This window comes from Coregonus lavaretus, assembly GCF_964263955.1.
Source record: "Coregonus lavaretus genome assembly, chromosome: 9".
Classification (NCBI taxonomy): Eukaryota; Metazoa; Chordata; class Actinopteri; order Salmoniformes; family Salmonidae; genus Coregonus; species Coregonus lavaretus.
The window spans coordinates 18,085,986-18,104,406 of NC_139996.1; the positions used below are offsets into that span (position 1 = coordinate 18,085,986).

Below are 18,421 nucleotides of genomic sequence, written 5' to 3' on the forward strand. Positions count from 1 at the left end.
TAATTTAGTGGTAGCTGATGCAGTTTTGTGTTTCCCTCACCCTGTGTCCCTACCACTGTTGTGAATGAATGGAGGAGTGTGCAATGGAGGAACTAGACAAACTAATACCTTCCTTTCTCCTTCCTCCATGCAGATGATGCTTTCAAGCCTTGGGAGAAATTCACCTTGCACTTTTACCAGAATGGGACTTCCATAAATAAAAGAGGACTGACTAAGTAAAACAAAAAGAGAGTTGTATGAATAATGAAAAGAGAATACATGTGATAAGACCTGCCCGACCATGAACGGACTGCGTGACAAAACTTGCATTTAGAGGCTTCTCCTTCGAACAAAGACAAATCGAGGTAAGCTGTGACTTTCTTGTCCATAGTACTATTCATAAATAAACAAGGCATGAACACAAGCCAACGGTCTACTCTAAAAAGGTCCACCATGCAGAAGCCTGTTAGGATAAGTCATTTAAGGTCCTATACTGCTTAACCTCATAACATAAAAAGGTAGAAAACATCAGAATTAGAAAATATAAAAACACTAGTCTTTGATGCCAGGATGACAAAACAGCAGCCGTGTTGTGTTAAAAGAAGAGGAGCTGTAGTAACTGTGTTGTAACTGGGGGGCCTCCCCCGGTGTTTGTCACTCGTTACTGGAGAGATCAAAGACACTGGGACTTACTAATTAAAGGGCAGGGGTGTCTCTGCTCCCCTGTGACAGACTGCCTGTTTGGTTTGGCCCCTGGCTGCCAAACATCACTATACGAGCCAGAGGGGAGACACAAACACACATGCACACAGTCACAAACACTGAAGACCTAACTGTATCTGATGACTGCAGGTCATTGCCTGTTGTGTTCAAGCAGTCGTTGCCTGTTATGTTCAAGGCCAACCAACAACTATAATTGGTGGAGCAATAAGGAGGGGTAATAATTTGTTCCCCTCATGCACTGTGTGTAATGTCTGAATGCAAACCTCTTCTTATGAGGGATGCTATGAACTAAACTTCATACATTATATTTTCACTCTTATCAATGCTTCTCAGGTACCAACTAACAGAATGAAGTAGAGTATAGTCTTGATTTAAATACCCCAAATTGTATAGATACAGTATAATTGCTTCAATTGCACTGCAGGAGGGGAACACATTGATGAGTTTAGTGGTCTATCATTTTAAACATCAGTAATGTGGGTTGAGTCGGGGGAAGAAAGAAACATCTGACAAACCACAGTTTGTGTGTGTGTGTAGACCAGTCCTCTATACAAGACAGATTAAACCACAGACGATAATGACTTCTAACATGAATAAAATACCCCTCTGTTTTAGTCTTGATCTAGCAAACAGATCTAAAGACCCATCTGGTTTAGTCTTGATCTAGCAGACAGATCTAAAGACCCCTCTGTTTTAGTCTTGATCTAGCAGACAGATCTAAAGACCCCGCAGCGAAAGAGAAAACATACTAAACATTTGATGCAAAGCACCCCATTGAAACAGGCCCTGGTTTGTCATTTTCGGGGTTGTGGTCGGTTCATGTGACTCCTGGTGCATAGGAGAGCTCATAATCTGGTAGGGAGTTGTCCTCTTTGTGGCCGGAGAGAAACAGGTGGCAGCAGCAGTAGTAGCAGGGTTTCTGTCATGAGGCCACACTTCAGATGGGAAGGTTAGGTAGGGCGTTTAGGCTGATGATCAGGGTTGTGTGGGAAGAGGAGGGTCCTCGCTCTGTACACAACCCAGCAACTGAGCTGCCATCAAGATGTCATCAAACAGAACTTAAAATGTAATAGTCTACTGCTACACCCAGCCATACATCAAATCTCTGAGTGCAGTCCAGTGTATCTTTTTTTATTTTATTTATTTATTTCACCTTTATTTAACCAGGTAAACCAGTTGAGAACAAGTTCTCATTTACAACTGCGACCTGGCCAAGATAAAGCAAAGCAGTGCGATAAAAACAACAACACAGAGTTACATATGGGGTAAAACAAAACAAAGTCAAAAATACAACAGAAATATATATATATACAGTGTGTGCAAATGTAGCAAGTTATGGAGGTAAGGCAATAAATAGGCTATAGTGCAAAATAATTACAATTAGTATTAACACTGGAATGATAGATGTGCAAGAGATGATGTGCAAATAGAGATACTGGGGTACAAATGAGCAAAATAAATAACAATATAGGGATGAGGTAGTTGGGCGGGCTAATTTCAGATGGGCTGTGTACAGGTGCAGTGATCGGTAAGGTGCTCTGACAACTGATGCTTAAAGTTAGTGAGAGAGATAAGTGTCTCCAGCTTCAGAGATTTTTGCAATTTGTTCCAGTCATTGGCAGCAGAGAACTGGAAGGAATGGCGGCCAAAGGAGGTGTTGGCTTTGGGGATGACCAGTGAGATATACCTGCTGGAGCGCAGACTACGGGTGGGTGTTGCTATGGTGACCAATGAGCTAAGATAAGGCTGGGATTTGCCTAGCAGTGATTTATAGATGGCCTGGAGCCAGTGGGTTTGGCAACGAATATGTAGTGAGGACCAGCCAACAAGAGCGTACAGGTCACAGTGGTGGGTAGTATATGGGGCTTTGGAGACAAAACGGATGGCACTGTGATAGACTACATCCAATTTGCTGAGTAGAGTGTTGGAGGCTATTTTGTAAATGACATCGCCGAAGTCAAGGATCGGTAGGATAGTCAGTTTTACGAGGGCATGTTTGGCAGCATGAGTGAAGGAGGCTTTGTTGCGAAATAGGAAACCGATTCTAAGGCTGAAGATTGATAAATGTATCATTAGCAGCAGGGTCCAGTTTTGTCCGGACTATGTGAATGAGCCCAGGATTTATCCAATATAACAAGGGTTCTCTCTGATCAATTCAAGACAAGTGGTAAGGAACGACTCCTGGCCCTAATCAGTTGCACTTCCTTCCATCAGATCACTGGGACCTCACCTCGTCTGACCTCTAACCTCTGACCTCATCTAGCCAGGTCAAATGTCAGAGTACAAACTACATTACAGATCTCACCTTCTTGAGCAGGCGTGTGGAGTCCTCGCTGATCTGCATGAAGCGCATGATGACGTTGTTCAGGTAGATGTCACTGAGGGTGGCGTGGTCCTTGCTCTCCCTCCTCACCTGGTTCAGCAGCAGGTACCAGCAGTTGACCGGGGACAGCAGGTTCTGGTCCTTCCTAAAAAGGATTTCATAAGAGAAGCTCTATCAATCAACTGGGTCGTATTAATTACGTACCAAACGGAAGAAAACCGACCGAAACAGCGAGGGACTACCTGAGCTTGTCCAATAAGAAATGCTAATTTCCGTTTCTCATTGCAAAACGTTTTGCTGCAGTGTACTCTAATGAACATGACCCTCTTTACCGAAAGATCTTCACTTGACTCATGTTCATTCATACAAAACAGAACAGTGACTGTGCACAACTCTTCATTATCCTACACTGATCACTGCATTGACAAACGAGACCGACACAAGTGGAGACAGGGACATGTAGGGATGTGTTCAGGCTCCCTAAGACACAGAGGTGTGTGTGCGTGTGCGTGTGTCTGTGTTTCCCACTTTCCTTGGCTCTCTGAAGGCTGACTTTGCCATCTGATTTGATTATTAGGATCCCCATTAGCCGACACAAATGGCGACAGCTAGTCTTACTGTGGTCCGACACATAACGAAAAAGACATTAGACAAAATACTTTACAATTTACATACTTTTAACAACATTAACATGTAATGTGTGTGTGCATCTGTCAGTTACACATACATGTCAGTACATACACACAACAAGTAGGTCATATGGGGGAGGCGTTGTGCCGTGAGGTGTTGCTTTATTTGTTTTTTGAAACAAGGTTTGCTGTTCACTTGCGCTATTTAAGATGGAAGGGAGTTCCATGCACGCATGGCTCTGTATAATACTGTATGTTTCATTGACATTTTTCTGGACCTGGGGACTGCCAAAATACCCCTGGTGGTATGTCTGGTGGGGTAAGTGTGTGTGTAACTTGACTATGCAAACAAATTTGGAATTAATGTTTCTTATAAAAACAAGAAGTGATGCAGTCAGTCTTTCCTCAACTCATAGCCAAGAGAGAATGGCATGCATAGTATTAATATTAGCCCTTCATTACAATGAAGAGCAAGGCGTGTGGCTCTGTTCTGGGCCAGCTGCAGCTTAACTAGGTCTTTCTTTGCTGCACTTGATCATATGGCTGGACAATAATCAAGATAAGATAAAACTAGAGCCTGCAGGACTTGCTTTGTGGAGAGTGGTGTCAAAAAAGCAGAGCATCTCTTTATTACGGACAGACCCCTCATGACAGTTTACAATCTAAGGTAACACCAAGTAACTTAGTCTCCTCAACTTGTTCAACAGCCACACCATTCATTACCAGAGGTCTAGAACTTACAATGCTCTTAGATTTAGAGATGTTCAGGACCAGTTTATTACTGGCCACCCATTCCAAAACAGACTGCAACTATTTGTTAAGGGTTTCAGTGACTTCATTAGCTGTGGTTGCTGATGCATATATGGTTGAATCATCAGCATACATGGACACACATACTTTGTTTAATGCCAGTGGCAGGTCATTGGTAAAAATAGAAAAGAGTAGAGGACCTAGAGAGCTGCCCTGCGGTACACCACACTTTACATGTTTGACATTAGAGAAGCTTCCATTAAAGAAAACCCTTTGAGTTCTATTAGATGGATAGCTCTGAATCCACAATATGGCAGAGGTTGAAAAGCCATTACATACGTTTTCTCAACAACAGGTTATGGTCATTAATATCAAAGGCTGCACTGAAATCTAACAGTACAGCTCCCACAATCTTCTTATAATCAATTTCTTTCAACCAATCATGAGTAATTTGTGTCAGTGCAGTACATGTTGAGTGCCCGTCTGTAAAAGCATGTTGAAAGTCTGTTAATTTGTTTACAGAGAAATAGCATTGAATTTGGTCAACAACAAAATAATCTAACAGTTTACTAAGAGCTGGCAGCAAGCAGAATGAAATTGCCTTCCCTCCAGGCCTGAGGACAAAGACTTTCCTCTAGGCTCAGATTAAATAAATAACAGATGGGGGTGGCTATAGACTCAGCTACCATCCTCAGTAGCTTTCCATCTACGTTGTCAATGCCAGAGGTTCGTCATTATTGATCGATAACAATTTTTCCACCTCTCCCACACCAACTTTACAAAATTATAACTTACAATGCTTTTCTTTCATTATTAGTTTTTTTATGCAAGAGTACGCTGGCTCACTATTTGTTGTTGGCATTTCCTGCCTAAGTTTGCCCACTTTGCCAATTAAGTAATTATTAAAATAATTTGCAACATAAAATGATTTTGTGATGAATAAGTCATCTGATTCGATGAAAGATGGAGTTGAATGTCTTTCTGCCCATAATTTAATTTAAAGTACTCCAAAGGTTTTTTCCATCATTCTTTCTATCATTGATCTTGGCTTCAAAATACAGTTTCTTCTTCTTTTTGTTGAGTTTAGTCACATCATTTCTAAATTTGCAGTAACTCAGCCAGTAACTTAGACACTCCTTTTGCCCAATCTCTTTCAACCATACAGTTTTTCAATTCCTCATCAATCCATGGAGCCTTAACAGTTCTAACAGTCAGTTTCTTAACAGGTGCATGTTTATCAATAATTGGAAAAAGCAATTTCATAAATTCATCAAGTGCAGTGTCTGGATGCTCCTTATTAATCACATCAAAACAACAAATCTAAAAAAAAATTTTTTACATCATCCACATAAGAGTCACAGCAAAATCTTTTGTATGATCTCTTATACACTATTTTAGGCCCAGCTTTTGGAACTTTGACTTTCCTGGGTATAGCCACTATATTCTGCTCAATGCATCCAATGGGTACGGATACAGCTTTAGTACAGTATTAGTAAAAATGTGATCAATACAAGTGGATGATCTTGTTCCTGTAGTGTTTGTAAACACCCCGGTAGGTTGTTTGTAACTTATTTTGTACATAATGTTGCTGCTACCGTCTCTTATGACCGAAAAGAGCTTCTGGACTTCAGAACAGTGATTACTCACCTTGAACTGGACAAATAATTTTTCTTTAATGAGTCGGACGAGAGGGATTTGCTCCAGACACCAGACAGGGTCCTCATCCCCGTCATTCGCAGTAGAAAGAAAATAAGATATCGCGGAAGGAGATCGGGGTGCCTGGTAAGGAGCTGGCGACGAGTGGCTAATCTGCCTTTGCCATCGATACTATTGGCCAATTTACAATCGTTTGATAATAAAGTGGATGAACTATAAGCACGCATATCCTACCAACGGGACATTAAAAACTGTAATATCTTATGTTTCACCGAGTCGTGGCTGAACGATGACATGAATAACACACAGCTGCCAGATTATACACTGTATCGGCAGGATAGAACAGCAGCCTCTGGTAAGACAAGAGGTGGCGGTCTATATATACAGTGGGGAGAACAAGTATTTGATACACTGACGATTTTTCAGGTTTTCCTACTTACAAAGCATGTAGAGGTCTGTAATTTGTATCATAGGTACACATCAACTGTGAGAGACGGAATCTAAAACAAAAATCCAGAAAATTACATTGTATGATTTTTAAGTAATTTATTTGCATTTTATTGCATGACATAAGTATTTGATACATCAGAAAAGCTGAATTTAATATTTGGTACAGAAACCTTTGTTTGCTATTACAGAGATCATACGTTTCCTGTAGGTCTTGACCAGGTTTGCACACACTGCAGCAGGGATTTTGGCCCACTCCTCCATACAGACCTTCTCCAGATCCTTCAGGTTTCGGGGCTGTCGCTGGGCAATACGGACTTTCAGCTCCCTCCAAAGATTTTCTATTGGGTTCAGGTCTGGAGACTGGCTAGGCCACTCCAGGACCTTGAGATGCTTCTTACGGAGCCACTCCTTAGTTGCCCTGGCTGTGTGTTTCGGGTCGTTGTCATGCTGGAAGACCCAGCCACGACCCATCTTCAATGCTCTTACTGAGGGAAGGAGGTTGTTGGCCAAGATCTCGCGATACATGGCCCCATCCATCCTCCCCTCAATACGGTGCAGTCGTCCTGTCCCCTTTGCAGAAAAGCATCCCCAAAGAATGACGTTTCCACCTCCATGCTTCACGGTTGGGATGGTGTTCTTGGGGTTGTACTCATCCTTCTTCTTCCTCCAAACACGGCGAGTGGAGTTTAGACCAAAAAGCTCTATTTTTGTCTCATCAGACCACATGACCTTCTCCCATTCCTCCTCTGGATCATCCAGATGGTCATTGGCAAACTTCAGACGGGCCTGGACATGCACTGGCTTGAGCAGGGGGACCTTGCGTGCGCTGCAGGATTTTAATCCATGATGGCGTAGTGTGTTACTAATGGTTTTCTTTGAGACTGTGGTCCCAGCTCTCTTCAGGTCATTGACCAGGTCCTGCCGTGTAGGTCTGGGCTGATCCCTCACCTTCCTCATGATCATTGATGCACCACGAGGTGAGATCTTGCATGGAGCCCCAGACCGAGGGTGATTGACCGTCATCTTGAACTTCTTCCATTTTCTAATAATTACGCCAACAGTTGTTGCCTTCTCACCAAGCTGCTTGCCTATTGTCCTGTAGCCCATCCCAGCCTTGTGCAAGTCTACAATTTGATCCCTGATGTCCTTACACAGCTCTCTGGTCTTGGCCATTGTGGAGAGGTTGGAGTCTGTTTGATTGAGTGTGTGGACAGGTGTCTTTTATACAGGTAACAAGTTCAAACAGGTGCAGTTAATACAGGTAATGAGTGGAGAACAGGAGGGCTTCTTAAAGATAAACTAACAGGTCTGTGAGAGCCGGACATCTTACTGGTTGGTAGGTGATCAAATACTTATGTCATGCAATAAAATGCAAATGAATTACTTAAAAATCATACAATGTGATTTTCTGGATTTTTGTTTTAGATTCCGTCTCTCACAGTTGAAGTGTACCTATGATAAAAATTACAGACCTCTACATGCTTCGTAAGTAGGAAAACCTGCAAAATTGGCAGTGTATGAAATACTTGTTCTCCCCACTGTATCTGTAAACAACAGCTGGTGCATGATATCTAAGGAAGTCTTGAGGTTTTGCTCACCTGAGGTAGAGCATCTCATCATAAGCTGTACACAACACTATCTACCAAGAGAGTTTTCATCTATATTCTTCGTAGCGGTCTATTTACCACCACAAACCGATGCTGGTACTAAGACCGCACTCAATGAACTGTATATGGCCATAAACAAACAGGAAAACACTCATCCAGAGGCGGCGCTCCTAGTGGCCGGGGACTTTAACACAGGGAAACTGAAATCCATTTTACCTCATTTCTACCAGCATGTTAAATGTGCAACCAGAGGGGGAAAAAAACTCTAGACCACCTTTACTCCACACACAGAGACGCATACAAAGCTCTCCCTCGCCCTCCATTTGGCAAATCTGAACATAATTCTATCCTCCTGATTCCTGCTTACAAGCAAAAACTAAAGCAGGAAGCACCAGTGACTCTGTCAATAAAAAAGTGGTCAGATGAAGCAGATGCTAAGCTACAGGACTGTTTTGCTAGCACAGACTGGAATATGTTCCGGGATTCTTCCGATGGCATTGAGGAGTACACCACATCAGTCATGGCTTCATCAATAAGTAAATCGATGACGTCGTCCCCACAGTGACTGTACATACATACCCCAACCGGAAGCCATGGATTACAGGCAACATCCGCACTGAGCTAAAGGGTAGAGCTGCCGCTTTCAAGGAGCGGGACTCTAACTCGGAAGCTTATAAGAAATCCCACTATGCCCTTCGACGAACCATCAAACAGGCAAAGCGTCAATACAGGACTGAGATCGAATCGTACTACACTGGCTCCGACGCTTGTCGGATGTGGCAGGGCTTGCAAACTATTACAGACTACAAAAGGGAAGCACAGCCGCGAATTGCCCAGTGACACGAGCCTACCAGACGAGCTAAATTACTTCTATGCTCGCTTCAAGGCAAGTAACACTGAAACATGCATGAGAGCATCAGCTGTTCTGGACGACTGTGTGATCACGCTCTCTGTAGCCGATGTGAGTAAGACCTTTAAACAGGTCAACATTCACAAGGCCGCAGGTCCAGACGGATTACCAGGATGTGTACTCCGAGCATGTGCTGACCAACTGGCAAGTGTCTTCACTGACATTTTCAAACTCTCCCTGTCTGAGTCTATAATACCAACATGTTTCAAGCAGACCACCATAGTCCCTGTGCACAAGAACACTAAGGTAACCTGCCTAAATGACTACCGACCCGTAGCACTCACGTTGGTAGCCATGAAGTGCTTTGAAAGGCTGGTCATGTCTCACATCAACACCATTATCCCAGAAACCTATGCATAGACTTGAATAACTCTACCTACATGTACATATTACCTCAATTACCTTGACTAACCGGTGCCCCCGCACATTGGCTCGGTACCGGTACCCCGTTTATAGCCTCGCTATTGTTATTTTAATAATTAAATAATTAGTCATTTAGCAGACTAGGGTTAAGTGCCTTGCTCAAGGGCACCGACATATTTTTTACCTAGTCGGCTCTGGAATTAGAACCAGCGACCTTTCGGTTACTGGCACAACGCTCTTAACCACTAAGCTACTGCTGCTCTTTAATTATTTGTTACTTTTATTTCTTATAATACATATTTTTTTATTTAATGTTTTTTTGGTATTCTTTCTTAAAATCAGTTGGTGTGTGTAAGTGTGTGTGCTGCAGGATTGACGCTGCAAACCTATAGGCTTGGCTCTCTCATCCCTTCCAGGCTTTTGGGAGGGAGGGTCGACAATGAGGCTGTCAAAGCGGATGTAAGCAATGTCTCCACGCGGTCTGGCAGCTTTCATGGCTGGGATAAGTTATTTCCTCTTCTGGCCCACAGCTTTTGTCATTTAAAAGATTTTTCACCTGTGATAGAGACCCCACTGTCCTCAACGGTACTCCTGCCGGCTTTGGTCTTTGTCATGGTAGTAACGTAGGTTAGTCGTGAAGAGGGCACAACAACGCCTATTCCCCCTCAGGCGACTGAAAAGATTTGGCATAGGTCCTCAGATCCTCAAAAAGTTATACAGCTGCACCATCGAGAGCATTTGGACTGTTTGCATCACCGCTTGGTATGGCAACTGCTCGGCATCTGACCGCAATGCGCTACAGAGGTTAGTGCGTACAGCCCAGTACATCACTAGGGCAAAGCTTCCTGCCATCCAGGACCTCTATACTAGGCGGTGTCAGAGGAAGGCCCTAAAAATGGTCAAAGACTCCAGCCACCCTAGTCATAAACAGTTCTCTCTGCTACCGCATGGCAAGCGGTAGCGGAGCACCAAGTCTAGGTCCAAAAGGCTCCTTAACAGCTTCTACCCCCAAGCCATTAGACTGCTAAACAGTTAATCAAATGGCTACCCGGACAGCATTGACCACCTTTTTTACGCTGCTGCTACTCGCTGTTTATTATCTATGCATAGTCACTTCACCCCTACCTACATGTACATATTACCTTGACTAACCTGTACCCCCGCACATTGACTCGGTAACCCCTGTATATACCGTATACTCGTTATTGGTATTTTGTGTACCTTTTATTTTATTTTACTTTGTTCTGCTAATATTTGCTTACTTCAACAACAACAAAAACGGCATTGTTGGTTAAGGGCTTGTAAGTAAGCATTTCACGGTAAGGTCTACATCTGTTGTATTCAGGGCATGTGACAAATACAATTTGATTTGAAACAACAACAAAACAGCAGGGATCTAGACAGCCACAAGCCCGGGACAATCCGCGGTCCCAGCCACAATGGCTAACCTTGTCGCGTGCTGCGTTCAAGCCCTCAAGAAAACCCCACTAGCTTGATAGGCTGCTACGCCAAGCAGCTCCTCAGACCCAGCCTTGGTCGGCAGGATCACTGGACAGATAGTAGCGGTCCCAGCAACTGATGCCAACCGCATCGCGGTATCCAAACTCAAAAAGGTAGCTTGCTAGTAACTAAACTTTTTCAATAGACTTTCAAAACAACAAACTTTCCAAAACAACAAACCAAGCTCTCCCTCGTTCAACAGGAAGTGACGTGATGATCACACTATGTTGAAAAGCGAATGTGTGCTTGGAGATCAAGGTCTCAGTTCCCTGACAGCTCTGTCCTGTCTGCTCAACACTCACCTAGCGAGATGTTTCGACTTCTTAAAGTGGATCAGGCCCCATCACAAAAAGCATTAGCTAGTAGGGATGCTTCTTCCACAGCCCTCCCCAGGCGATGAGTGCCCTATATAATAACATGTACTATATAGCAGCACCGGGTGCACACTGCGCAGTGCACCTGTGGGGGAGTTGGGTTGGAGAGTGTGTATCAACGACATTTCTGGGGCATAGCTGGAGCGATGTTCTGAGCCGATCTGACTTCTCGCAACAGGGGAGAGAGCCCGCCACAAGCTTAAGTAAACTTAGGAGACTAGAGACTTCCTTGTTAGATAATTTGCTAGAGAAGTTACTTTACACGTAGTAAAGTTTTGGAATAGCACATTACAAGAGACGAGTCAGAAAGAGAAGGAAAGAGGAAAAGAAAGAGGGAAAGAGAGAGAAAGAGAGCGAGAGAGAAAGCGACAGCGAGTGAGACATGGGTGTGCTTAAGCAGCGGCATGCAGCAGGCTGAATTCCTCAGTTTAATCTAAAACATTCCTCCTGCTGTGGAGCAGAGCAGTTAGCCGAAGGGAGGAAGGAGGCCAGAAGAGAGGCCAGGTCCTGAGGCCTTAGGGCCAGCTGGCAGGAACCATATGGAAGCTCTCCTTTGGAACTCTGGAAGGGCTCCACCCCGAAGGTCAGTCAGCAAAGACAGGCAGTACACCCGCACTTGTCAACGCAACAGGTGAAACTCTGTACCCTCGCCCTGGCCCACGACCAATGCTGTATCCCTGAACTACATAACTCTTTGATGATAGCTGCTGGAAGCGGACAAAACATCCCGGACCACAGAGCTGAAACATTCCGTCTCGCTCGCTCTCTCAGAACTCTGGGACGTTTGGAAAACAGGAAATATAGTGCATGTGACAAAGGACAGGAAATGAAAAACATCCTGGTGACTGCCAAACGCAAGGCCATTTTTCATAAAAGGAATAATCAAATTTAGCTAAAAGCATAAGTGACGCATGGGGGCAACATGTACAGAGCATGGCATTGGCAGGGAAGTTACCAGGAAGAAACACACAGTTATGGCAATGGAAGACTTATGGCAGAGTTGCTGGACAGCATCAAACACACACTGTCAAGACTGCAGTTCCCGTAAATATTTTTATTCTTATGTTTCAGTGGAGTGCCATTCTTTCATTTATCTTCTGTTCCTGCCTGTGTGTGCGAGTGTGTGTTTGTTTAGCCTAGTATGTATGGGAGGGCGAGGGCTACCAGAAAGTGAGTGTTTGTGTGAAATGTGTGTGTGCATGTGCATCTACTGTGTGTGTGTGTGTACACACCTGAGTATGTGATTAGCCGGTCTCTACTGTAATGAGCTTGGTCATGGGACATCAGCTGTGACCGCGGGTTAGATAATTAGATCACTGGGCCTTTTAATATCCCGGTCCACTATTGGCTGGGCTCTGCTGAGAGAGGGGTGCACTACAGTGTGTCCATCCATCCGACCCACTCCACTCACTCTGGCTCACCTCAGTGTAGAGAACAGCATAGAGCGAGGCCCGGGCGCTGTGAATGGACTGACCCGATTCGCCAGAACACGCAGGCAAGTTCCTGAATACAGACAGTGCTTGCGTCCCAAATGGCACCCTATTCCCTATTTATAGCGCACTACTTTTGACCAGAGTCATATGGGCCCCTAGTTAACAATAGTGTACTATATAGGGATTGGGAATAGGGTGCAATTTGGGATGCAACCTGAAAAGAGAGGGCTGAAAGGATGAGTCACCACCGTAGCCTTCTTTCATCACACGCTTTGTTGCGCATAATGGCTGTAATGAAGAACGGACAGGAACTTACAATTACAGTCCCCGAAAAGTCAGAGTGAATGGAGGATAGGCTTTGGGAACAAACAGGGTCATTATTCCAAATGTGTAACTAGTGTAGATGGAAACACTACGGGGAGCCATTGAATGAACAGTAACTGTTGAAATAAATCAATGGCCTAATAGTGGGGTTGTGTGCTGGCTATTGAGACATACTGCTGGACCAAATGACAGGCCATTGAGGTAGGCGTGCGTGCATGCATGCATGTGGTCCTCTGTAGCTCAATTGGTAGAGCATGGCACTTGTAACGCCAGGGTAGTGGGTTCGATCCCCGGGACCACCCATACGTGTAAAAAAAAAAAAAAATTGTATGCGCACATGACTGTAAGTCGCTTTGGATAAAAGCGTCTGCTAAATGGCATATTATAATTATATTATTATGTGCGAGCGTGCGTGTTTTAGGGCTGTCCCCGACTAAAAAAATCTTGGTCGACCGAGTCTCGTCCTGTTCTTTCGACCAATCGATTGGTCGAAATGTTTAAACTTATTTTTCCATGTATAGACAGACACACCGTATGTCTTTGAATAAAATCAACTACATATGCACTGAGCTTGTCTGATACTTTAAGCACACCGTTAGACTAAATAACGAAGACATACAAATGACAGCGAGTGCCTGTGTGACTGGTGCAGGTGGTCTCACTCTCCTCCCTACTGCAGCGAAAAGGCACCACAGCACAGCAAGTGTTTATTTCGCTGTCCGTGCTGAAGCTGCAACATCATTTCAGCCATTTAGTTTCTTACTTCTGACTGAAAAGTTCTGTTACCGAAATCCTAATTTGTTTTTGGAAAAAACATTTCCTATTCCCTCAACCCTTGCTCTCTTTACGTGAAACACCGCATGCATGTGACAAAAAGGGCCTGACCTATAGCCTATCATAATCACATCAATAAATTGGTTATAACAAACTTGTAACACGTGACAGCAAAATGGATGCAGAGGACGTGAATGTTTACTGGTTGCTCAGGAGGGAAAGGGGAAGTCAGATCTGTGGAAGACATTTGACTTAGTTGTGGAAACTACTGGAGATCAAGAAAAAGGAGGGTATAGGAGCAAGAAAAAGGAGGGTATAGGAGCAAGCATTGTATTGCAAGTGAGTATTATGTGTGCCAAAGAGTTGCCGTTAGATTACAATATAATTTTTTCTGACCATTTGGAAGTGTAAACAACACTAAATAAGTGTACCAGAGAGTCTGTTCTAACAACAAAAAAAGATATACAAAGCCTTTATTACAGCATACTAAAAACAGTTGCATGCATTCGTGAATTGCGGTTTATTATTGTTTAGGCTAATTATTCAAAGCTCAAAGCTTTGTTATTTAATTTTAAAACTAAAATGCTTAATTGCATTTCAAAGCATTAATGTCTCGTATGCTGTGTGATAGCATGAACGAATGAATGATTGATTGACTGATACAGTAGCCTATATATTGAAATATAGGCCTAAATAAGTTACGGTATTAAGACTAAACAGGATGCACTCTAAGGCCTACAGCTCGGTGGTGGTTATACAAGGCTACTATACAAAGCCTACTAATGATAACGACATGACTCATAATAACAATAAGGAGATTAAGAAAAAGGAGGGTATAGGAGCGAGCGCTGCGTGCATATTGTGTGTGACAAACAGGTGCGGTTAGATTACAATATTATTTTTCTGCCTGTTTAGAACGGTGTAAACACTAAATAAATTATAAGTAATACCAGTCTGTTCTAACGGGAAAAAATTGTAAAGCCTTTATTACAGCATAGCAAAGATTCTAAAACAGCCGAATCTGTGGAATTTCTTTATCCGACATTTTGGTGTTGTATGAGGCTTGGCGCTCACAGAATCAGTAGGCTATTAAACAAACACTCAAACAGGCAACAGAAGCAAGATCTGTCTTATTTCTGTAGATATACTGTACTGTATATGGATGATTTATAAAGACAGGCACATTTAACAGTTAGGCTATTGTAGGGCTGGGCGGTATACCGTATTTTATGATACACCGGTATTAAAACACTGTCATGCAGTCTATTTTTTTATTTAAATACCGTGATATGATATTTTGGCCATACGCCCAGCCCTAGGCTATTGATTATAGACCTAATTCAGGGGTTTCCTCTCAATTTTCTTAGACAATTAGGCTAAGGCAAGGGCTGTTTCCTCGTCTCTGCTGCTACTGCCTCTGCCGCATTGCTCTCAATCCCAATATGCTGGTTAACTTTGCCATTATGCACATAGCAACATAGGGAAAGGCGCTAATTCTACGGCGCACTGAAGATTGTTTCAGAACCGCGGACAGTGTCCGTATCCAACGAGGGAGAAAGCGCATGTTATAAAATAATTTTATATTTATCAGTGTTGCACCATTATTTTTACATAATATAACCATATACAATTTCAGTATCACGTCTTAGAGTGATGGACTGTGCCATCCCTGTGGACTCCACAATGGATTAGTCCACTCAGACAGGCGCAAATCAGACAGGTGTCTGCTCGACTAAAGAAATCTTGGTCGACCAACAGCCTATCGACCAAACAATCGACCATTTGACTAAATGGGATCAGCCCTAGTGTGCTTACGTGTGTGTGCTTACGTGTGTGTGTGGTGTAGGGAGGTGACGAGGGCCATGGCAGCACAGTGACCTCTGGGACTCTGCTAGCTAGCCTACATAATGACAGGAAACTCTCTCAACGTCATAATTTCCCCCCAATGCAGGAATTAGGTTAAACCATTGAGAGGACGACACAGGTAGAAACGAGGGAGAGTTAACTACCGTCCTTGGAGGAGATGAGCGAGAGAGAGAAAGAGGGAGAGAGCGAGCGAGAGGAATCTCATTAACAGTTTGTGTGTGTGTGCTTACGCGTGTGGGCGTGCGTAGGTGCATAATATAATAATAATATGCCATTTAGCAGACGCTTTTATCCAAAGCGACTTACAGTCATGTGCGCATACATGTTTTACGTATGGGTGGTTCCAGGGATGGAACCCACTACCCTGGCGTTACAAGCGCCATGCTCTACCAATTGAGCTACAGAGGACCACATGTGCATGGACTACATGTGCATGTGTGTGCAGGGGAAAGTAACTGTCCTGACTGCTCCAACGCCATTGAAAAGCCATTATAACCATATAAAACTATATGTCCCTTCATACAGCAGTGACATACTATGCAGTGTCTTTACACAGCAGCAGAGGCCTTATCTGAAATAGCAAAGCCCTTTACTTCCTCTACGATAATACTTTTTCATTAATAAGCCACCTCACTAGCTTTAATGGCAGTCTCTCTCTGGGTGGATTGCAAACTGTTATAGTTAGTAGTCTAATTATTTGCCTGGTGAGTGAGGCTATAATATCAGCTGCTACAGTAGACAATTGGTCCTCTGTGGCTTAGTTGGTCAAGCATGGCACTTCCAACACCAGTATTGTCGGTTTCATTCAGCCCAGATTCATGCTGGGGCCACCCATACGAAAAATGTATGCATGCATGATTGTAAGTCGTTTTGGATAAAAATGTCTGCTAAATGGTATATTATATTAGTGTATTACAATTGCAAGTGGCATTTACAAAGGTGGACAGCTACTATTTGAAATTGGGAGTATTTAGTGTATATCTGTATCATATCACCACAAATTAAAGGTAATTTAAATCCTATGAGACACAAAACGGGAAGTCTCTTTAACCGATTGGCTTTATTTGATGGGGGAAAGAAATCTGGTCTATTCAAGTTAATCTCTCTCTCATGTGTGGCTTTGGCTTTATAAATAATTCAATTATACCCATCCCCCTTCCATCCCTCTGACACTCCCTAAACAAACAGTACTGCATAGTGTGTGTGTGTGTGTTTATTGTGTTCATTCACTGACTGTCACTCCCTGGGACGGGGCTCTGGCCACTCCGCTGTGGGGCCCGTTGTTGCTCTCTCCCACTGCATTCTGGGAGGAAATGAGAGAAGTGGACAAAAGAGCTGCTGACCCAGCTGGAGCCTTATATGCTCAGGGTGGCTGTCTGCTCTGGAGGGGAGCAACGAGGAGAGAGTACTGTCCACACAGGAAAACAGTCCATTTGGATCCCAAAAGAGTGGAGCAAAAAGAGGAGGTGCTAGAGGATCGACAACACTGCCCCAATGGTTTTATTATTGCAATGATCAGGGTCGACTTCATTGTAGCAAAGACAACTCCCGCACACACAATATTACCTCTGCATGTTGTTCATGACATTTCTAATGACCAGGGTTGATCAACTATGCATATGATCAGATCTCATTAACTAATATATATTGTGTGTGTGTGTATATACAGTGCATCCGGAAAGTATTCAGACCCCTTGACCTTTTCCACTTTGTTACATTACAGCCTTATTCTAAAATTGATTATTGTTTTTTCCCCTCATCAAGCTACACACAATACCCCATAATGACAAAGCAAACAGGTTTTTAGAATTTTGTGCAAATTTATAAAAATTAACAACGGAAATATCACATTTACATAAGTATTCTGACTCTTTACTCAGTACTTTGTTGAAGCACCTTTGGCAGAGATTACAGCCTTGAGTCTTCTTGGGTATGACGCTACAAGCTTGGCACACCTGTATTTGGGGAGTTTCTCCCATTCGTCTCTGCAGATCCTCTCAAGCTCGGTCAGGCTGAATGTGGAGCGTCACTGCACAGCTATTTTCAGGTCTCTCCAGAGATGTTTGATCGGGTTCAAGTCTGGGCTTTGGCTGGGCCACTCAAGGACATTCAGAGACTTGTCCCAAAGCCATTCCTGTGTTGTCTTGGCTGTGTGCTTAGGGTCGTTGTCCTGTTGAAAGGTGAACCTGCACCATAGTCTGAGGTCCTGGAGCAGATTTTCATCAAGGATCTCCCTGTACTTTGCTCAGTACATTTTTCCCCTCGATCCTGACTAGTCTCCCAGTCCCTGCCGCTGAAAAACATCCCCACAGCAAGATGCTGCCACCACCATGCTTCACCGTAGGGATGGTATTGGCCAGGTGATGAGCGGTGCCTGGTTTCCTCCAGACGTGAAGCTTGGCGTTCAGGCCAAAAAGAGTTCAATCTTGGTTTCATCAGACCAGATAATATTTTTCTCATGGTCGGAAAGTCCTTTAGGTGCCACACTACTATAAAGGCCTGATTGGTGGAGTGATGCAGAGATGGTTGTCCTTCTGGAAGGTTCTCCCATCTCCACAGAGGAACTCTGGAGCAAGAGTGACCATCAGGTTCTTGGTCACCACCCTGACCAAGGCCATTCTCTCCCGGGCGGCCAGCTCTAGGAAGAGTCTTGGTGGTTCCAAACTTCTTCCATTTAAGAACGATGGAGGCCACTGTGTTCTTGGGGACCTTCAATGCTGCAGAACGTTTTTGGTACCCTTCCCCAGATCTGTGCCTCGA

General features: G+C 43.7%; 1 protein-coding gene across 5 annotated transcripts in view; it reads right to left on the reverse strand.

The window, feature by feature from the left end:
• Positions 1–18,421, reverse strand: part of LOC311134959 (SLIT-ROBO Rho GTPase-activating protein 1-like) — a 150,190-nt gene that overhangs the window by 60,409 nt on the left and 71,360 nt on the right. For all 5 annotated transcript variants that reach the window (XM_084168731.1, XM_084168730.1, XM_084168734.1 and 2 more), the window contains exon 3: positions 3,008–3,170. In XM_084168731.1, the coding sequence (XP_084024857.1) occupies positions 3,008–3,170 (163 nt within the window). The remainder of the gene's footprint in view (positions 1–3,007; positions 3,171–18,421) is intronic.